This window comes from Gopherus evgoodei, chromosome 11, assembly GCF_007399415.2.
Source record: "Gopherus evgoodei ecotype Sinaloan lineage chromosome 11, rGopEvg1_v1.p, whole genome shotgun sequence".
Classification (NCBI taxonomy): domain Eukaryota; kingdom Metazoa; phylum Chordata; order Testudines; family Testudinidae; genus Gopherus; species Gopherus evgoodei.
This window is the reverse complement of record NC_044332.1, coordinates 36,678,590-36,700,439: the sequence shown is the minus strand read 5'-3', so window position 1 is coordinate 36,700,439 and position 21,850 is coordinate 36,678,590. Positions and strand designations below refer to the sequence as shown.

The 21,850-nt window shown below is 38.0% G+C and overlaps 1 protein-coding gene across 1 annotated transcript in view; it reads right to left on the bottom strand.

The window, feature by feature from the left end:
- The window catches only part of PDE11A (phosphodiesterase 11A), a 228,917-nt gene that overhangs the window by 92,865 nt on the left and 114,202 nt on the right, over positions 1-21,850 (bottom strand). The window contains exons 4-9 of the mRNA XM_030580141.1: positions 19,631-19,771; positions 17,287-17,351; positions 10,376-10,511; positions 5,560-5,635; positions 3,996-4,063; positions 2,654-2,746 (exon numbers count right to left, since the gene is read on the bottom strand). Of these exons, the coding sequence (XP_030436001.1) occupies positions 2,654-2,746; positions 3,996-4,063; positions 5,560-5,635; positions 10,376-10,511; positions 17,287-17,351; positions 19,631-19,771 (579 nt within the window). The remainder of the gene's footprint in view (positions 1-2,653; positions 2,747-3,995; positions 4,064-5,559; positions 5,636-10,375; positions 10,512-17,286; positions 17,352-19,630; positions 19,772-21,850) is intronic.

Below are 21,850 nucleotides of genomic sequence, written 5' to 3'. Positions count from 1 at the left end.
TCCAGGTCACATTTTGCCTTTTATATTGAGCGCCTTCTGGTATGATGACACATCACACATGGCTGGGCAACATAATTCAGTTTCCAGGCAGCCATGGTAAGCCAAAGGGTATGTGGGTTTGCCTTCATAATATGTGAGAATGTTTTCAAACTGCAGCGCCTTCCTTTCCCAAAGCAAGCAATGCCGGTTGGGTTTGCCATTTAAAAGGAGAGGCTGCGGTTTTCGGGTGGATGTGCAGCACACACCTCCCCCACTCACTCCTCCGCATGGCTATTTGGGATGATCCCTTCACCCCTTCCCCCGCCGTGTGGCTATTCTCAGGGATGATCCCTTTTAACCAAATGCAAACAGCCCAGCATGAATGGGGTCATTTTACTGTTCCATTACTAAAATACCTCTATTTCAGTCAGGTGACCATGAATGATATCACTCTCCTGAGGCTAACAGAAAGATATAGACCGAATGTTGCTTGAATGCAACCAAAACTCAGGACCATTCGCTGCCATGCTTTGTACTGCAATGATTCCAGACTACTTGCTACTGGCTTGGCATGGTAAAGTGTCCTACCGTGGAGTTCAAAATAAGGCAGCCCTCCCCAGAAACCTTCTGCAAAGGCTTTCAGAGTACCTCCAGGAGAGCTTCATGGAGATGTTCCTGGAGGATTCCCACTCCATCCCCAGACACGTTAACAGACTTTTCCAGTAGCTGTACCGGCCACGAATGCATCCCAAGCCTTCAGGGCAAATCAGACTTTAAACACTATTGCTTTTAAACCCTGTACTGTAGTTACAAATGTGCACTCACCAGAGGTGCCTTCTCCGCCTTCAGTGGCAGGGATCCCGCCTTGGGAGGGTATTGGCTCCAGGGTGATGAAAAGGTCCTGGCTGCTGGGGAGAACGGATTCACCGCTTGCCTGCTGCGCATTCTCCTCCACCTCTTCCTCTTCCTCATCCACAAAATCCTCCTCTGTGTTGCGTGAGACTCCCCCAACCTTGTAGGTGTCCATGAACAGTGGTGGGGTAATGGTAGGGTCCCCCTCTAGAATGCCATGCAGCTGATCATAGAAGCAGCATGTATGGGGCTCTGACACAGAACAACCATTTGCCTCCTTTGTCTTTTGGTAGGCTTGCCTGAGCTCCTTGACTTTCACGCGGCACTGCTGTGTGTCCCTGTTGCAGCCTCTGTCCATCATCCCCTGTGCAATTTTGGCATGTATATTAGCATTTCTTCTTTTTGATTGGAGTTCTATCTGCATAGAATCTTCTCCCCATACAGCAATCAGATCCAGTGTCTCCCATTCGCTCCATGCTAGAGCTCGTTTACGATTCTGGGGGGACTGCATGGTCACCTGTGCTGCTGAGCTCACCATACGGACCAAACAGAAAATGAAATTCAAAAGTTCCCGGGGCTTTTCCTGTGTACCTGGCTAGTGCATTGGAGTTGAAAGTGCTGTCCAGAGCGGTCACATTGGGGTACTCTGGAATAGCTCCCAGAGGCCAATAATGTCGATTTGCATCCGCATACCCCAAATTCTACCCCAAATTCGACCCAGCAATTTTAGCACTACTCCCCTAGCCTGGAAGAAGTACACAAGTCTATTTTAAGAGACCTTTAGGTCGATGGAACAGGGTTGCTTGTGTAGATGCATTCATTATAAAATCAACCTAATGGGGCTAAATTTGACCTAACCCTGTAGTATAGACCAGGGCCAAGTAGCAGAACTAGAGAGAGCTTTTATTATCAGTTAGCCTTGACCTTTAGGAGAGAAAATTTGGTTTTCCTGAAGTACCAGACCTCAGCTCTGGCAGGCCCTCACTTTATTCCAATAACGGATATAACTGTGAAAGAAAAAATTCTACAGATTTCGCCTCATGAAGTTAAAAGTATTAATGATATATATGATACCTCAGCTCTTCCCTTCAGAGTTTTCCCCAGTTGCTCTGCCTTTTTCATTACATACAATAAGTTTAAAAACAAAAAATTACCCACAATTGGGTGGTATATCAAGTTCTACAAATTTTCAGTAACTGCACTCTTCTGATCCAACTGTAGACTGGAAGTAAAACAAAGAAATCCTGACATCTGACATCTCCCCCCCCCCCCCCCGTGTATACTTAACCTCCCTTTTCCAGGGCCCCAAGGATCTTCACTTTCTTCTTTCAAATCCCTGCTCAAAACTCACTTTTCTTCCTTTACTTCCTAGAGGTGACCACTACTTTGGTGCTATTTATTTCTCTCCTCACTGGATGGGAATATATAGGTTTCATTCACAACATAACATGACTCTCATTACTTTTATTATTTTTTAAAATGTTGTTTCTCCTTTCTCTCCTTTCTCACCATTTCCTGGGTTAGTCTGTATGCCATTATCAACTCAATACTTAGCTGGTATATGTACACTGCAACTGGGGGATTCTTTTGAGCTACACTAATTTAAACAAACTGAGGATTAGATTCAGTATAATAAATGTACCCCACATAATCTCCCCTTATGAAATGAGAATTCTAAGCAGACAGAACTGTATATTTAGAAAATGAAGCTAACTACAAAGTTCACTGTGATAAATTCTGCAGCAGAATGACCTTTTATCTATGATATATTTATGACAAAAATGATTTACAGAGTGTTTGAATACTTTGGTCATATACTTACGTCAAGAGCCACAGATTGCTTTGCCCAAGATTTCTTCACTTGGTCATACATTATTGTGTTGTTGATGCCCAGGCCACAAAAAATAACAAAAGCCTAAAAAGAAAGAATTCATTTAAAATAACAACACAAAGATGAATGCTGTTTTAGATGTTTGAAACAATAGGATGAGGAGTAAACTAGAAAACAGATACATTATAGAAATAATTGTATTTAGTTAAGGGCAAGCTAGCTGGAGAATACAGGTCAGTAAAGCTGTTCTGTAAGATAAATAATTATGAGAAGAATCTGTTTAGGTAACTGTATTTTCAAAACAGCCTGCTTTCCATGAGGTGCTCCAAATATAACACCTGACCTAGTTCTCAAGCTAAAATGAGTAATCTCTTGACATAATATGGGCCAAATCTCACTCTTACTTGGGGTCTTTCCAACGGGACCAAGATTTGGCCTTAAGTGAACCATGACTGACAAACATACAATAACTATGATGGTGTGCAAAACCATATATGCCATGTTTGTCATCCCTCCCAGTATTGTACAGGGACTGGAAGACTGACAAAGTACTTTGGGGTGCTATTTCCATAAAATATTATCCCATATTAAAAGCAATGCAGAAAGCTAATCTAATATGTTTAAGTAACTGTGTGATCAAAAAACCTGCATACATGTAACAAGCCATGTTGTCCTGTGTCTTTATATAGGTCAAAGTGCAATGGGACTCTGGTCCTGAATGGAGCATTTGAATGCTACAGCAATACACATAAATAAATTATATACCCTCTTAATTTGGCCACAAACATACCAAAACACTTTTATACGTGATACTCTTATAATGAATAGATACAATTGCTACCTACAGGAAACAAAGAGACTAGATCTGAGAGATGCTCGAGAGGATAGTTAAATAATTATCCAATTTAAATACAATTCGTAACAATGGTTTTAATCCTTATTATTTATTTTTTGTTTATAGATGTGCCAAACCCCATGTCTGAACTCTCAAATTTTTGGAGAAATTCATATTAGGATTCCAACTTTGTAGCTCGGGATCTATCTCTAGTTTTATCCTATTCCACTGCAGATCAGGGTCAGAATAAGATCTTTTTTCTGTTTGTTGATTAATGGTGAGAAAGATGAAACAGGGCATGGAGTGGTAGCATCTCTCAAACAGCTGTCACTTACAATAAGCTAGAATCCAAATGTATCAATGGAGAATCTGCTAATAAGAATATAGACAGTGCAAGCCTCTTCCTTGTAAGTTAGGGTTAAACAATCCTCAATATCTAGAAATATAGACTATATGCTGGCAGAGTACAGAATTGTTGCAAAGTTAAGTACATCTTACCTCAAATAATCGCTGATCAGCATCATCAAAAGGTTTCCCATCAAGCCTGTTCAACACTTGAGCTACCCCTTTAGAAAGTTAAGACAAAGCTTTTAATGTATATTAATTCATAATGCAGAAATTCTGTTCATTACTAATTACAACATTTTTCCAACTCTAAAGCAAATCTCCAAATCATTTATTATGAAAAACAGTAATAACAAATAGCAATGTCTGAAAGTCTCATTGTTTGTTTTTGTTTTGTTTTGATGACATGATTCAGTTTACTACTGTTAGCTGTTTTGTCTGTCGTGCAAGTATAATATTGGCAGTCTACATGGTATTATTCAATGCTTTGTGTGAGAGATTAAGACCCTGATTCAGCAAGGTACTTAAGTATTTGACAAACTTTAGGCACATCAGTAGTCCCAAAGACCTCAGGGCACATGCCTATGTAACTTGCTGAATCGGTGCCTTCATTCTTAACTCTTAGCTAATTTACCATGACCCACATATACAAGTCTCTTTCCACCCAAAACTGGCCCAACCATTTACTGAGTCAATAAATACACAATTCTATTAAGCAACTTGTAGGGAAAAACTATTAAAAGCTGGTGGCTCTACATGAGTCAATATTAAATTCCTTTGTGAAAGACTATTCCTTCTATTTACTTATAGCTCTCACAAAATATTGTAAAATGTATCAATGAATTTCTCTTTTGTCTCTTGCTATGCAACAAACATCATAAACCACAGTTTTTAAAAGGCACAATTGCTATGTTTGTATTGCTTGCTTAAGCAGACAAGGCCTGGTCCTGTGATGTGATGAGTGCACATCACATCTGCAACGTACTTACCACTCTCAACTCTATTTGATTGCCTGCCATAACATATGGGGCCATGGGCCAAAGTCTCAGCTGCTGTAAATGGTCATCGCTGCATTGATTTCAATTGAGCCATGATCATTCATAGCCCCATAATTTTAGAGGGCCTCCTTTTTTGTGTGAAAAAAATCAGGTAATTATTTGTCTAATCTGTATAGACTCCATGGAGCACCTTTCAGGATCAGACCAACAATTGCCCAAACTGTGTACACAAAACAGAGGCCCTTGAATGATGTCTCAATATGGCAGAGGCAGTGTTAGCCCATTGGGGGCCCTAAGCAGGAATATTTCACCCTCCAACAAATAATAAAACAGCTAATGGGGGGCCCCTTGAGCTGCTCGCGGCATTAAGCAATTGCTTAGTCTGCTTATGCCTAGCACCAGCTGTTCAATAATCATGCAAAAGTTTTCGTGAAAATTGTTAAAGGAACCGATCAGTTTTCATCTCTTTCACTTGGAAGTTTCAACAAAGGGATTATTATTTCAAGTAATATAACAATGAAGCAATTGGAAAGCTGAAGAACAGTCCATACAGTATCCAAGTCAAAAAATGTTCCTTCTTGTATACTAGTATGCCTCCTAGGTATTCTAACTGCTTAACAATATTCAGCTGGGAAACAGAAGAAAAAGGAACACAAGAAAACAGAAGTAAATTCATATAAGCACAATAATTCTGAACTTAGTTATGTGAAATATCTTACCAATTATTTGGTGGCTGCTATTCCATATAGGAACACAAAGAACAGACCTTATGTGAAAGCCAGAAAACTGGTCAGCCTAGGATGTAAAAAATGAGAATTTTAGCCATCGGTACAGTATTTGAGTAAGCTAATTGTAGTCCTCTGAGGTCCCGCTAATAGTAACATATAAAGGAGGACTTCAACAAGCTCATAGTTACAAATTAGTTTAATTCCACATGGGTCAAATCCTGCAGCCCTAATTCAGTCAAAACGCCTATTGATGCCTAATCTATAGTAGGATTACTTGCATGAGTAAAGCAAGTAGGGCTTTGCCCAAAGTATTGGTTGAATCAGGGCCTGTATTAGAAACTGTCTTAACATATATGAAAACACAGCGCATGCCTCAGAGAGCTTACAATGTTTTGGTTCTTGATTTGAACTAAAGACTAAACATGACTGGGATAATGCCCAGTCATTTGGATAACAGCTGAATAGAACAGTTTCAAGGAAGGGCTATACCAAGAGGAGATCACTCATGGGACAAATATATTGGTGGCTTAGGAAAGAGAATATGAATCACCTGCCAAATGGGTTCAGAAGAGAGGTCTGGTGCCCTTCCTGAACGGTTAATCTGATGTTGGTTTCAAAAACAGCCAATAAGAGAGGAGATGATAGTTTTAAGTTTTGCAGAGGTAAGGCAAGAAGTGAGCTGGGAATTGGGTGAGAGAAGAAGGCAAGTTTCAGGAGGAACTGAGGGCTCTTATCAAAAATCAGGAGGTGAGATTTCCTATGTAGATGTCACCTGTAATTTAGAAAAGACCTTTTGCCTCCCTGCTTGTTTTGAGGTAATATATTGTGATATGAAGCTTTGCAATGTAACTTTTAAGCCACGGATTCTCCATTTTCTATGCTGTTCTTTGGAGTTAGTGCTGCAAGACGTTCCAAGGGAGGCAAGTGATTCGTCAAACTCTGAAGAGAGGTTGAAGGGGGCGAACAGAGTGGGCTGAGACCGGCTGCAGCTCTCAGCCAAAGGTAGAGATCAGGAGGTGCTTCTGGTGCTATTGTAAAACTCACAACGGGGGAAATGGTGACAGACTACAAATAAGAGGAGTTTGAGGAGCAAAGATTACAATTCTGTAAGGAAGCAATGTACTGAGAACAGATGCTTTCTCAGATGCTGCAGTTCCAAAGGCTGCCATGTGAGCAGTTGTATACTGATTCTATAATGACCTCCAACTGAGGACTTGGGGGAACTGCCATCTGGAAAAGTGTGAAGCAATTCAGTTTACTATTAGAGTCATATCCTCCCATCGATACATATGTGGAACTTCTGATTGAAATCAATGGGGAGTCCCGCATAAAATCTATTATAGGACATAGCCCTATTAGTCTTATGGCTCTTCTGTGAAGAAATGGGTAATTATATCTAAGCGGAAGGAATATGTGCAATGTACTGAACTCAGATCACCAGCTGCCTTTCAAAACCCTCTCAAACAATCAAACATTGATCATAACTAACAATGAACTTCAGTCCCTCATGATTGTCATGTTTTACCAGTTACTTAACCACATTCTTCCATTTACTTCTTGTAAAATACAAAAAAATGAGGAAAAACATTAGGCTAGAAATACCATCAAGATGCAGAAGGCTGTATGTTTGAGTACAAATTTATATAACTGGGTCAGCCTAGCACAATTCAGTTGATCTCACCTGAGATGAACACTTACACCGATGCTGAATTTCGTCCCAATAGCATTTTCTGTTTAACTTTTTTCCCTATATTGTTGATATATTATTCTCCAAAATTGTGATTTTTTTTCATTTCAAAATGGTGGTGCATAGGTGCTGCACCTAGGGGTGCTAGGGTGCTGCCACACCCTTGGCTTGAAGTGGTTTCCATCATATACAGGGTTTACAGTTTAGTTCAATGGCTCTGAGCACCCCCACTATACAAATTGTTCCAGCACCCTTGCGGTGGGGTAATAAAAATTGAAAGTGATCACCTTGTGGACAACTTGTTTAATATTCCCAGGTAGCATGTTATTTTTAAATATGTAACATATGTATATGGAATGTAATATATAAAAACTGCCTCCTTCTTGTATTAGTTCATACTAGTATGTGAGTCAATATATAATCTCACATGTGCAAGATCTAAAACATATGCATTTAGATAGAAATCAAATCTAAGTTACATATATTCTTTTTGTTCCATGTTGTAAAATTCTATAAGATGGAGCTTCGTAAGGCCCATTTCAATATAATGCAGCTTTTCAAGGGGGAAGAAAACTGCTAGGTTTCATTTATTGTCTGAATTTTTGCAGATCTTGATGTAGATCTTAAAATAAGTTTAATGAAAATACCTCAGTGCTAAATGTTCAGTGAAAGTGATTTGACAATGAAGCATCAGAATTTCATTTAAAAATAAAAATTAGTGTGGCGGAAAGAGAGTTTTTGTAACAATAGTAGAGACAGAAGAATAGAACATGTGATTACAAATACAAAGGCATGTTTTATTTTAGTAATAAGGAGTGATGACGTCCTTTTTTTTAAATACACTTGATTGTCTCCTGAAATCATTGTTTAATTCACAATGCCAGTTGTAATAAATTTTTATGACAATATCAACAGAAAATAATTATTGCCCTTTATATTTGGTAATTCACATAATTCTTCTCCTATATGTTAGTCAGTATCTCTTACTGGCATAGACTTTAAGTAAGTTTGAAACAAATATGAGGTGGCTGCATTATTAATCAGAACTTGGCATATTAAAAGTGTGACTGCAGACACATCAAGGATATGACGTGTTTTACTTCAGCATCTCTCTCTTTTTGACAGGAAATATTCCCCAAGCATTAATTGTACTTTCTGAAATTCTGAATAGCATAGTTTTCCCAGAAACTAGTGCAGTGGGTGCATACTTTAAGTACTTCTTTGTTTTGGCAGATTCTGCTGGTTTGAAAGCTCTTCCCTATACACAAAATGGGAAGTACCACTGGAACCAATGGAAACTGTCAAAATAGAAGGTTCTTTGAAAGTATGCTCATTGTAGTAATGTAGTTTAACAGGCTCACTGGCTAGAATTATGCACTGATTTACTCTAAACCCATTGCCCAGCCTCAAGGCAAGTCCACTAAAGTAATGGTGTTATAAGGGATACAATTCAGGGTGGAATTTTCCTCTCTGTCTATAGCTCACTGTGACCCAGTTGTTTAAATTTCAAGAAACTGGAATGATAACTTGAAATATTCCAAATCTGACATTGTTAGAATCCTATGTGAGTATATACCAGAAAAGGAGTTTCTATATTGCTACTCAAACAATAACAAGAAAACTCCGAGCCAAAGCATTCCCTACGTGGAGTGGAAACTGAGTTATGATTTGTGAGTTGTGGAAACTGAGGCCTGATTTTCAGAGATGCTAGGCATTTGCAGCTCCAATTGATTTCCATTAGAATTCTGAGTGTTCAGCTTCTCTGAAAAAATTAAGGTAATGGAGTTGATGGCTCATTGTTCCCAAGGAGATGGGCAGGGGCTTATCCCTCCCTCAGTACAGAAAGGGCTTGGTCCTCAGAAACAATCTGCGCACACATAATGCCTGCCCTCTTCTCTGCCAGTGAAAGAATGCAAAAAGCAGCTAGTCTGAGTGGGACAAAGCAGAAGTGGGAAGCACTGACCCTGTTGACCTCTGTGGATGTTTTGCAGGGACTGGCCTTTGACCAGGCCAGGAGGTAAACTGCTATTCCCACTACCAGTTCCATAAGGGATCTTAGCATTAATTAATCCCCACCCCACAGGCATTTATTTATGTCAGTTCCCTCACCCCTGAATGAGGTTTGAGAGCATCAAAACAGCTCCTGTAGAAACACTGCTTTGCTTAAGAGACAATGGGGCTGGGAAGTAGTGCAGAAGCCCAAGAATACTGTTTGGATGGCCCTCATCTCTGTGGGCTCTCAAGAGAATTTGTAGGTCTAACCCTCATCAATTCCATAGGGGGACAATACCTCTTGTCTGCCCAGAAAGGAGAGTTTGATCATAGTGAAACTCCATGAGCCAAAACTCCTAGGATTCCCAGTCCAGTAAGCAGGAATAACCCATTCAGGGGACAGTTTGGTTCTTGGGTCCTGTCAAACTTAGGAAAGTAACCTAGTGCTCACAAATTCTGTCAAAAGTAGTATCTGGTGCCTGTTCCCCAACCCCAGCTAGTGAAACTGTGCTCTAGGATATGCGCATACAATGCCCCTTGGCTTCACTGGAAGTTGCATGCAAGTATCTAAAAGGAAAAAATTAGCCCACTGTGTATATTTTATTTGTAAAAACATACTGGAATAACATTGGTTTGCTAAGTAGGACCACAAAACCCATTTGTCTTTTGAGATCATATTACTACAGCCCCTGTTTACATTCAGTGTAGAGTCCCAATATCTCTGATAACTACCAACTATGATTCTGCTAATGTGGAACATGAAGAACTATCAATGGTAGAATTTTCAACAATAATTAGCTTTATAGATCTCAAAGCACTTTCTAAAGGAAGGCATCATTATCCCCAGTTTACTGATTGGAAAAATGAGGCACAGATAGGTGAAGTAATGCCTATAAGTAGGAACAGTGCTGTATCTTAGATAAAACTGCCTTTGCTATCTTTCTGTCATGAGTGATTATTGCTTCAAGCCATGGTGCTGCTGAAAGGACAAATAGAGGACATACTGGATAGAAAAAGATAATTCAGAACAAATGTTCTTATGTTTTATATTCATTTGGACTTGCTTGACTTTTATTATTCTGAACTCCAAAAATATGACAGTGTATTTAAATTTTTAAGAAATCTTACTTCAGCGTCAAAACGAGGATCCTGATATGCATCACTGATGTTCACTGGAAGACCCGTGGAAGCTACTAGCTCAGCAATGCTATTATTTATTAGCCAGTCAGAATAAGATGATGATTTCTCCATACTGTCTTTGAAACTATCATAAAGGTACAGCAAGGGAAGAAAAGAATACAATCAATGTTGCTTGAAAGCCCACCATGTATAGTCATTTTAACATCAGAATTATCTATAGCCATAACAAACTGCTAAATGATAGCAGCCACAGAATAATAGGGAACTATCAGAACATCTATCTCAGAAATCTCCGGACTTTTCCAAATTAACACTTTGTTCACACCAAACTAGGTTTGAATCTATCGCATTAGCTTATCCTGCACTAAGTGATCATGTGCACTCTATTGCCAAACGCTCAAAGTTCTGTCATGCACTTTGATCTACCCTGCTTTGAATCCCCTCCTGCCACAAGCTAAGTGTTCGTTTAGACAATCCCCTAATCTTGATCCTGGTGAAAGAGCAGTTATACCAGAGCCCTCTTCTGTAAGCCCTTTTCTAATTCCAGAAACCATCACTTGCATGAATAGTCTCATTGGGTAAAATCTTTGCCCCACTAAAGTTACTGGTAAAACTACCACTGACTTCCACAGAGCCAGGATTTCACCCACTGTCGTCAACAGGATTACTCATGTAAACCCTATTCATGCGAGTGAGAGGGTTGCAGGATCGAGCGTCTGGTTATCAGAAACACTCTGGATGATTCTTTAAAAAAACAATCAGTTAGTTTAGGTGCATCACTTTTTGTTACCCAACCTGAAAAATCTTAAATGGGTTTAGGGGTTTTCAGTAAGTGCTGAGCAAAGCCCCCTGAAAATCAGGCCCCTTCAAGGCACCCAAAAATCACTAGTCACTCTTGAAAATCATGGTCCTCGTATTTCTTAGGTTCTGGGTCCCTTTACTCCATGAAGGGAACTATTAATGTGATTTCAAATATAAATAGAAATCTGGATCAACTACAGTGTTACAAATAAAGCAATATATAGCTAAGGATATGAATGTCAGTTTTTTCAATAAATTAATCAATTATTTTCACCCACCAAGAGAAATACTGCAAGCTAATATAGTAACAAGAAATCTATCACTAAAGATTTTAATTATTATGACATTGACTTAATTTCACTTCAGCTAGTTTTGTAAAATATGTATCAAAGCTCGGAGAAAGGAGAAATTTGCATAGCCTCAGTCCCAAGGATTGAGCCTTCAGTAATTTCCTGGAAGTGTCAAGTGTATATCTTTTCTCTTCTAAATGAATACTATCCCAGAAGGAAAGTGTTATTTTATAATGTTGTGGAATATGTCATACATATTCTGTTATTTAAAATAATAAATAAATTGTTTTAAAGAATATATTGTTTAAGAATCAGGTCTCTACAAAATTAAGAAAAATAGTACAATTTGTCCATACAGCAAAATGTCTGTCAGAGATTTAATGGAATTCTACTTACGTCCCCAGATAAAAACTACTATATGATGAAGTTATTTTTGAGAGAACCTATCAATGATTTGGATAAAAAACACAGAGATGCCGTAATTATCCTCAAAACAAGCATTCTAAAACAATTACATTTGGAGTTAAGGTTAAACTTAAAAGAAATTCAAGTATCAGAGGGTAGCCGTGTTAGTCTGGATCTGTAAAAGCAGCAAAGAATCCTGTGGCACCTTATAGACTAACAGACGTTTTGGAGCATGAGCTTTCGTGGGTGAATACCCACTTCCTCAGATGCATTTTCCATTACATGCATCTGAGGAAGTGGGTATTCACCCACGAAAGCTCATGCTCCAAAACGTCTGTTAGTCTATAAGGTGCCACAGGATTCTTTGCTGCCTTTAAAAGAAATTCAGACGTTAATATCTGGAAATACATAGGCCGGTGCCCTTAACTCTGCCCAGTACTGATGCCATGCAATAATACAATTATAGTTGATGAATACTGGTGCTTGTGGTCTCAGATTAGATTAACCATATTTTTAAAGATACAATAGATGATTTTTCACATTTTTTTTAATTTCATCAGAATTAAGACTGGTGCCTCAGCTGTGCATTTCCATACTTTAATATGCTTACAAAAAAAAGCAACTTGTAAATGATCACTTTTAGTGAGATACCTAAATATGTATTATCTGTAGTTTTTTTCCAATTAGTCTAATAAATAAAAGTAATCAATTTTTGGGGGGATTTATTATTATTATTTTCTGTTTTACATCATTACTTGCACTCAGCAGTGGCAGAAATGGTGAAAACATTTTATTGTGGAGTGTCACATTTTTGTACTTTCGATATGCAGTTGTGAACTCAGTTGTGTGGGGCACATGGATAAGGAATCATGAATAGATAACATGAGTGATGAAGCAATGAGAATCTACGGACATATAATAGGGAAATGCTGTTCCTTTTCAGGGTTGACTCTCTGCCACAGCTCACCTAAAGGCTGCAAAACTGGCAGCAAAACTAGCACAGGATATCAGAATCATGGCCTGATTCACCACCCTTTTATACCCACTCTGCAGAAATCTAAAACAATCTGATCCTATTCCTCATCTAGTCAATAGCAAAATTCATTCTGACTCATTGGGAGCAGGATTATGACCTAGGTAATGGGCATCTATTTATAAGTGCCAAAATAAATGCAAGTCATCTCAGATTTGAAGTGACAACTGTCTAATTTTCAACAGTTAAAAAGCATTTTTAAAGAACAAAGGGACTCAAGTTCCCTGGAGAAATAACTAGCAATTTTGGGGCAATACAGTATCAAAACAGCTGGATGTCTCAGTCAATGAGAGAGGATTGATTTAGCTGGCTATGCTAATTTTCTGCGGACTAATTCACAGAATTGCCTCTTTCAAAGTAATGTTAAAATTGTTCAGCAAAATTATAAATAAAGATGCTTTTAAAAAAGGAGAAGATTAACAATTTTCATTTGGGACAAGAATTTTGAGTGAATCCAATAAATAAATTATATAGTAAATATTTTGACAGCAATCTAAACTGATATTTTAATATTTCAAAGATAAGTACAAAATTTAGTTAAATTATTTAAGACTTATTCCAGGGGCATCACAGACCTGAGAGGAAAAGAACCTTTAAGGGTAAAATTCTAATTACAGAGGCAGAGCACTTGGTGCGTATCTTTAAAAAAAAAACAACCATAAAATTGGTAGAATTGTAAGACTTACAGCAAAGATTAAAATCTGGACATTATTATTATATGTGAGACTGATTAAATCCATACTGGATTATAGGTGTCAACCATTTGAACCAGCATACAATTTCAAGTTAAAGAAACTAGACATAATTCAGGATGAAGTTTTAAAAGCATATTGTCTATGTCACCAGCAAATGTTTTACAGATACTCTGTGGAGAAAGCAACTGAGATTTTAGGAGGAAGAATCTCAGTATTTATTTCTGGTGTAAATTTAAATCAAGAAGCTCAGTCGTCAGACTCGACAGCACAAGCAAATGGGAAGCTCCCCTAAATGGGCAGCCAAGGATCCCTTAAAGGGAAATTCTTGAGTGATGCAGGGTTGGCTTAGGGAACTCTATGCCACTCACTCCTCACTTCCTCCACATAGGAGGAGAGAGTACCAGGGGCAGAGCTGAGTGCACAAAACTGCTATCAGAGTGTGGGACTGTATGGAACTATCACAGCCCCCATAACTTTAAGCAGCCCTTTGGCTGCTCCAAATTACGCCACAAGCCATTTCAGATCCTCAGATAGGAGGAGTAAAAATATGTCTTAAAGCCACCTTCCTGCACCTCATCTTCATCAAGCCTAAACTCAGCACAGATGAGCACTGAGCCTTCAGGACTTTTAAGAAGGTGTTAGTAATGTGAATAAAAGAAAATTTGATACTTTTTAAAAGGGGAAGGGAAATTAGAAACATTTGGCAAAACTTGCACTTTAAGAATGAAATGACTGTTAGAAATGAGTGTGAATATATCATTGTGATTATTCATAAATTGAAACGAACGATGTAGTATGTGAGAAATTGACAAATCAAACAGGAGATGAACACAAAGAAAACGTGGTGTCTAAGGCTATTTCTTTGCAAATAACTGCAGAGAAAAAAGATCTGAAGCAAGGAAAATATTTACTGATAATCAGGGTTGTTTCACCATGGCAATATTTAGGGAATTAACAGTTGGCAAAGGTAAAAAAGTCCATTTTTTCTAGCAATAAAAAAGGAACTGTATTAGAATTTGGAAAGCTATATTATCCCTGGAGCCACTCTGCTTCACTGTAGAATTTCTGCCTAGTACTTTCCCCACTCCACAGTCTGCATGGCTCCCTGCTACAGTTTCAGATAAAGGTATATATCTTCACTAAAGTCAGATGAACCACCTGATTTTACAGTTTTCATTCAGGCATAATGCCCAGTTATTCTAAATCAGTAGGAGTTATCTTGAATAAGAACTGCAGAATCTAGACTGAAAAGGGCAAATGTCATTGGAAATAATGTTCAAATGTCAAGGGCTTTGGGCATTGTTCTGTATGCCAAATAACCTTTATTTCCCTATTGTAATGCAACTAATTTGTGTGTTTATGCTAGGATTACAGTGCAGATCTAAATGTGACACGCTAACTGCCAGTCTAGAACTGACCTTTGCAAACCCAACCTGGCTCTCCACACAGAATAAAGATTAAAGTAATGTCATTTTTTATACTAGAGATAAGGGGTTTGCTAATCTGAGCTACATGAGCACAACTGTGTATATTGAAAAAACTGATACCATGCATGCATGTGCTCATTCACATCCTTTAGGTTAAAATGAAGTTACTCTTGACTCAATCATATGTAAGCAACAGCATCAGAAAATGTGTCAATATATTCTATAGCAACTTCTGAAATTTTATATCAGAAGTTTGAAAATAAGAATCTCTGCTACCCTATATGTACTGGCACAGACACACAACAAATTATGGACTCAATCTTACAACCCAGCACAGCGCCTACAAAGCGTGAATCTAGGGCGAACTCTACTGTGGCTTCCTCCAAATCCCACCCTGAATGGGATGTCCCAGAGTGTGAAGGGGAGTGCAGTGCAAGATGGAACAGCCAAGAATTGGGGTGAGAACCCAAAGGAGGATGACCTGCTCACTACCCCATCTTCAGTTCCTTTGCAAAACTGGAACCCCATGGGACATGAGATTCCAGCTCTGTGGCAAGCAACTCCTTCCTTCCATGGCACTGGCTCCTCTTCGCACACAAATGTGGAAGGGACTGAATGATTTGTCTAGGCCAAAACATAAATCTGAGGCACAATGAGGAATAGAATCCTGAGTCCTGGTCCCATGCTTTAACACAAACACCTTTCCTCCCCATTAACTGTTTTAGGAAAGAGCCAATGCTATTCTAAGGCTCCTGATCAAAAGCAGTAATTCATAATTCTCACATGAACAAGCGAGTCAATTGTTCACACACTGAACATTCTCATTTCTTATTGCTCATTTTCCTTTTACTCCTTGCTTCCTCTATCCCATCCCACTCTGTTGATGGATAGGGCACAGATGGGGGTTAGGAGACATGGATTCCATTCCTGGCTCTGCATCTGACTTTATGTGGCCTTACCCAAGGCCACATGAACCCTTCTGATCCTCAGGTTCCCTATCCATAAAACGAGGATGATATAATGCTACCCACTTTTGTAAAGCACTTTGAGATCTATGGATGAAATGCTTTTCATAAAGTACTAAGCACTATCATTATAATTATCTAACCTATAATGCTTCTTCTAATCACTGTGGTAGCTATGAGTGGGATCTTTCCTTACAGTTTTGGAAGTGAAGTAGTATAGCATTAAGAAAAGTGAATTTTAGTTTAGTGTGTTCTTAAAAGGGGCAGTGACAAAGCTGGTAGGGCGTAAAATTAGATTTAGCAGCTTTGCATTGTTTTGAGTGCATGTATACGAACCATATCTCTACTCTGCCTGCCAAGTTATTGTTAGCAGGATAGAAACTGAGGTTTTTTTGTAGCATTCATATTATATTCCTAATATAAATTTCAAAACCTGTACAAACTGCTTTCAGTGAAATTTTTGGAATAAGATTCAGTTTTAAGACTCAACCTTAATCTTTCAATGATACCCCTGAATTCCCATTCAATCAGTTGGTTTCTTGGGGCCTTTAGAGGATCAATGAACACTCATAAGGAACACTCAGTACCTTGCAGGACTAGGGGCTTGGAAAATAGCCTTGGTTATGCAAAAAACATCTGTTTGCACTACTGTTTCCAATCTATTAATTATTTTTTATCAAGATCAGGTTTACAGATAAGTTTACAAAGTAAGGATAGATTCTGGTATACATTTAGATAGGTTCCCAGCTGGCATGCTGCCACACATATTTACCATCTCACTATCATCTATTTCAAGAGGTCTGTATGTTTTTCCCTTTCAGCGGAGGTCAGAAATAAAAACAGTCTGATGGCCAGACCTTTGACACTACTGCAGTAAAACATTTTACATTCAATCAATGCAGCACAAATCTGAAATCTTTCCATACACAAAATAAAGCTGTATTAAATTATTTTTACTTTGATACTCACCAAGCAAAGCAAAATCTCTGTCACTATAAATTGGGTAGTGTTCTTCATGAACAATAAAGGGACATCAGATCTTCCCTGGCTCATCGGCAGTGCACAATGACACAAAGGCAGTATGTAGATTTGGAGCCTTATTCAAGCAATACTCCCTTGGAAATAAATGGGAGTTTTGCTTGGGTAAAAAGTGCCGGATCAGGCTGATCTTAAACAAATCAGTCCAGTGTTTCATAAGAAAATATACCAAGGTTTAATAGAGCAAACATCTGTAAATCACTGACATAACCATCAATCCATTACCATAGAAGATGAGTTCTAACCTGCTCTCAGCTTCAGCACTGCATTTTGGAGACAGCAACTCAAAGGATTTTGTAAACTTCACCACCTGTCATATTAAAAAAAAAATCATTCTATCTGAACTTGAGATTTTACATACGTAGTCAGCAGCAATATGATGTTTTATATATTAATTATATTTTTAGCCAGCAATCTTAGACTGAATGTTCAATCGCACATTGCTCAGGTAGACTATTCATGTTCAAAATTTACACTGCAACATAAGCAAACTATAAAGATACTCAATTGATTTTTTTCATACTCTTTCCCAAAATAGTATTTTTCCTAAAATGTTTTGCTACAGCATAGAGAGAGACTCCCAATGACTTCAAAGGACCAGCTCTTCATTCTATCACAGCCCATAACTGAAGCAGCTAAATAATCTGAAAAACAACCAGAAAAAATCAGAGGAGAAACACAACATCAGTTGACCAGATTAACTCCAACTGAACTTCCTCTAATATATGTAATATGGCTAGATAGTGTCAACAACTTTTAAGTATAACTTCCAGTTTAAATCAATTTGTTAATTTCAGTGGGGAGTTGTTCTTAACAGCTGATGGCATGTTATGGCCTATAGAGAATATTTCTGGCTTTCAACAGCTGGCACCAGGTGCCTCAATGACTTATATTTTCTCCAGTGTATTGGAGTTATGATTCACAGCCCTTGCAGAGATGCCCAATTATCAGACTTACAAAAAACCAGTGTACATCCTTAAAGAAATGTTCAGTAGTCTGCAAGTGTCAGTGTTGCAGAGATTTTGTAAAGGCATAGGCTGAAATGGTGCATGAAATCAAATTCTTGATTAGAACTTTTATATTCTTAACCTCATGGTCTTTAACGTAACTTTAGAGTAGAATAATTATTCCTTTTTTAAGTGGACAGAATATTCCCCATTGAACCATCTTTTCTTGATTTATGAACTTCAGATAAACATGTTTTTTTATAAGTAATACCCACATTGTATTACCATGGGCTGTTCCCAGCTACAATTAATGCCATCTCCAGTGACACAAATTTGAATGTTTGCCAGGAGTTTATCTGCAGCTCACATCCCTGAAAGAACACGATGGCATGTATCCCATCCAACAGGCTATTTTCCAAAATCACAGTAATAACAATAATAATTAATAATACATTTACAGATGGGCTCAGAAAGAAACATGTATCTTTAACTCTTACCCCACTTACAATTCCAGAAACTGCCAGTCAAATGAAAAGTTTAGAAAACGTAGGGGCCAGTCCTGCCAAAGTCCCCAAACTCAACAGATCCAGTGCTGTTCCACTGGATGTGTGTGCAAAGAGGACACAGCCTAGCTGCACTGTGCCTCTCCCACTTTTCTATATAGGGGGAAATGTGGATGGGACAAAAGAGAACAGGAGAGAGTGGAGATGGAGCAACCCCAGACAGGAGGGATGCAAAAGAGGTGTAGAACACTGTAGTCTCAGGGCAACAGCAACATGATTATGTGATTAAATGTTCACACACACATGCTCCCTTCCCCCTCCAAAAAAGAATTTTTACATGAAACCAAAATGTTGTCTATTTGAACAGAAAATACTTAAGGATTCAGGGAAATATTTGTGAATTTACCTTTGAACAAAAATAAAAGATGCAAACTACAAAAACAGTTACAAAGGCATTTAGTGACTATTTGCTGAAATGCATGCAGAACGAACTAGGTTCCAAAAGATGCACATTAAATAACTGGCATATGATTCTCTGGAACTGGTTCTGTATATTAAGGCTGCTTTCAAGCACCAACTCAGTAAGATATTTTCAAAAATGACAATTTTAGCAGTGAATTTCAGGAAGATGATACAACAAAGACAGATTTTTTTCCTTAGAGTAATTGCATTGTGGAGAAAAAGAAAACAGAAGACAAATGTTTTTAATCCATCTTAATTGTTTTTATAGCCACACCAGAATGGCAGTTTGCTTCTCAGTTAAATGCTACTACCATCATGCGGATACCAGTGTCTCAAAAAAAAACAAAAAAAAACCCCAAACAACTAACAGGCAAGTAAGGACTATATAACTACAACTGGATCACTCCTCTTGAAGTCAATTCCATAAAGAACTTGGAGTGACTACAGTAAATATCTTTAGGTGAGCAAAAGGGACTATAAACAGATGGTGTGGTTTTGCCTTGACAAAAGTAAATATAAATATAAAGTCTATATTACTTAAAATAGAACTATATATTGAAAAACATTCACTGTGCAATATCGTACTTACATTTTATATGTAAAAGCCTCACCATAATAAAACAGACATTATACCACTCATGTATTAGACCTTCTCTAAAATTTGAAGGACCACTTACTGGTGATTCAATGTCTTCCAGGAGTAAAACTGAGCATCGTTCACACTTCAACAGAGTTTGGGCTCGATGCATGATTTTCTTAACAATTTTCTCTAAGTCTGTCTGTTCCTCAAAGAGGTCATTAACTACCTCCAACAAAGCCTGCGTAAGAGGACAGGAAATTATTACTTTGGTTGTAGAAACAATAATTAAATGATTTACTTGTACAGATGTGCACTCTTTGCGTCTGATTCTGATCTCATTACATTGATGAAAATCTAGAGTAACTCCCCTGATGTCTTCATTCAAGCAAAATTTTTACTGATTTTTAGCGCCAATTGAATCAATGGGAGGAGTTCTTGAAAAAAGAGTACGAACTGAATGATGATGGCTGAGTTTGGTCCTACATAAGGCACAATCCAACTCTATTGCAGTCCAGGGGATTTTTTCCATTCACTTCAATGGATTTTGGATTGGATACAAGAAGAGAGAGTGTTTCAAAGTTTCATAGGAGTATTTAGCTACCAAGGTTAATATGCTTCATGATGGGATGGAAAACTGTCTCTTTTAATAACATGTCCGCATGTGCTGACCTATGGTTGGGTGGCCAAGATTTGTTTTAGAATATTATGATGTTGTCTATAATAATAATAATCCTGCTTTACTCATTTATTTTAAAAAGTGTATTGCAATTTCAAACACAAGACATGAGATGTCTAGAGAGACAAGACATGTACATATTTTTACATTAGACAGTCATGCTGATCTTGATTTTAAAATCAACTTTCATAAACCTTTTCAAGTAAGAATGAACCCATTTTCTCAATTCAAAATAGACATAAGATCTAATGAAAAAGGTACCAGACATGCAAAAACATTCCACATGAACATTTTCCACTGAAGATAGGGAGGTATTTGAAGGTGATCTGCAAACTGGGAAAAAACATTGGATCAGATCCTCAGCTGGTATAGGTAGGCATAGCTCCCTTGAAGTGGCAGTGTGCTGATTTACACTAGCTGGAGATTTAGCCCCTTATGTTTGCATTCTTTCTCTTCATTATGATGTGCAAAGGAGATCTGAAATGTGTTTTGTTTGCTATTTTTTTTTCTAGAAATATCAGGAATATCCAGCCTCGCCTTCCCTGTTTTTGTGGGAGGGACTAGAGGATTGCAGCAGGAACTTTCTCAGCCCTCATTTGAAGGCACAAGAATGTTAAATCTTTCACAAAGGCAGATTCTGATCACACTTAAGGTGGTCTACACACAGCTTGAGCTCTGATTTCACTATATCAGTTTAGAAACTAATTTAATTTAATCCTATCACCCCTCAACCTTCTTTTGGTTAGGCTAAACAAGTCAAGCTCTTTCAATCTCCTTTCATAAGACAGGTTTTCCATTCCTCAGATCATCCTAGTAGCCCTTCTATGTACCTGTTCCAGTTTGAATTCATCCTTCTTAAACATCGGAAACCAGAACTGCACACAGTATTCCAGATGAAGTATCACCAGTGCCTTGTATTACGGTACTAACACCTCCTTATCTTTGCTGGAAATACCTCGCCTGATGCATCCTAAAACCGCACTAGCTTTTTTAAAGGCCATATCATATTGGCGGCTCATAGTCATCCTGTGATCAACCAATACTCCAAGGTCCTTCTCCTCCTCTGTAACTTCCAACTGATGTGTCCCCAATTTATAACTAAAATTCTTGTTATTAATCCCTAAATGCATGACATTGCACTTTTCACTATTCAATTTCACCTTATTACTATTACTCCAGTTTACAAGGTCATCCAGATCTTCCTGTATGATATCCCGGTTCTTGTCTGTGTTAGCAATACCTCCCACCTTTGTGTCATCTGCAAACTTTATTAGCACATTCCCACTTTTTGTGCCGAGGTCAGTAATAAAAAGTCTCACAGAGCTTGGGCTCCAAGGCTGTTTCATTACTGTGTAGACTGCTGGGCTTGGGCTTGGACCCCAAGCTCTGGGACTCATTTGTAAAACAAGAAAAAAAATATATATATATATATATATATATATATATATATATATATATATATATATATATATATATATATATATATTTTTTAATTTTAAAAAGCTGTCAGACCTTTCTCATACAACATGAGATGGCAAATAAATAAATAAATAAGACACAAACACAATAGTTCTTTCCTTCACAGGCAACATTTACTACTTAACTTATATTTGCACCTTCAGAGTAAATCTGACAGATAAA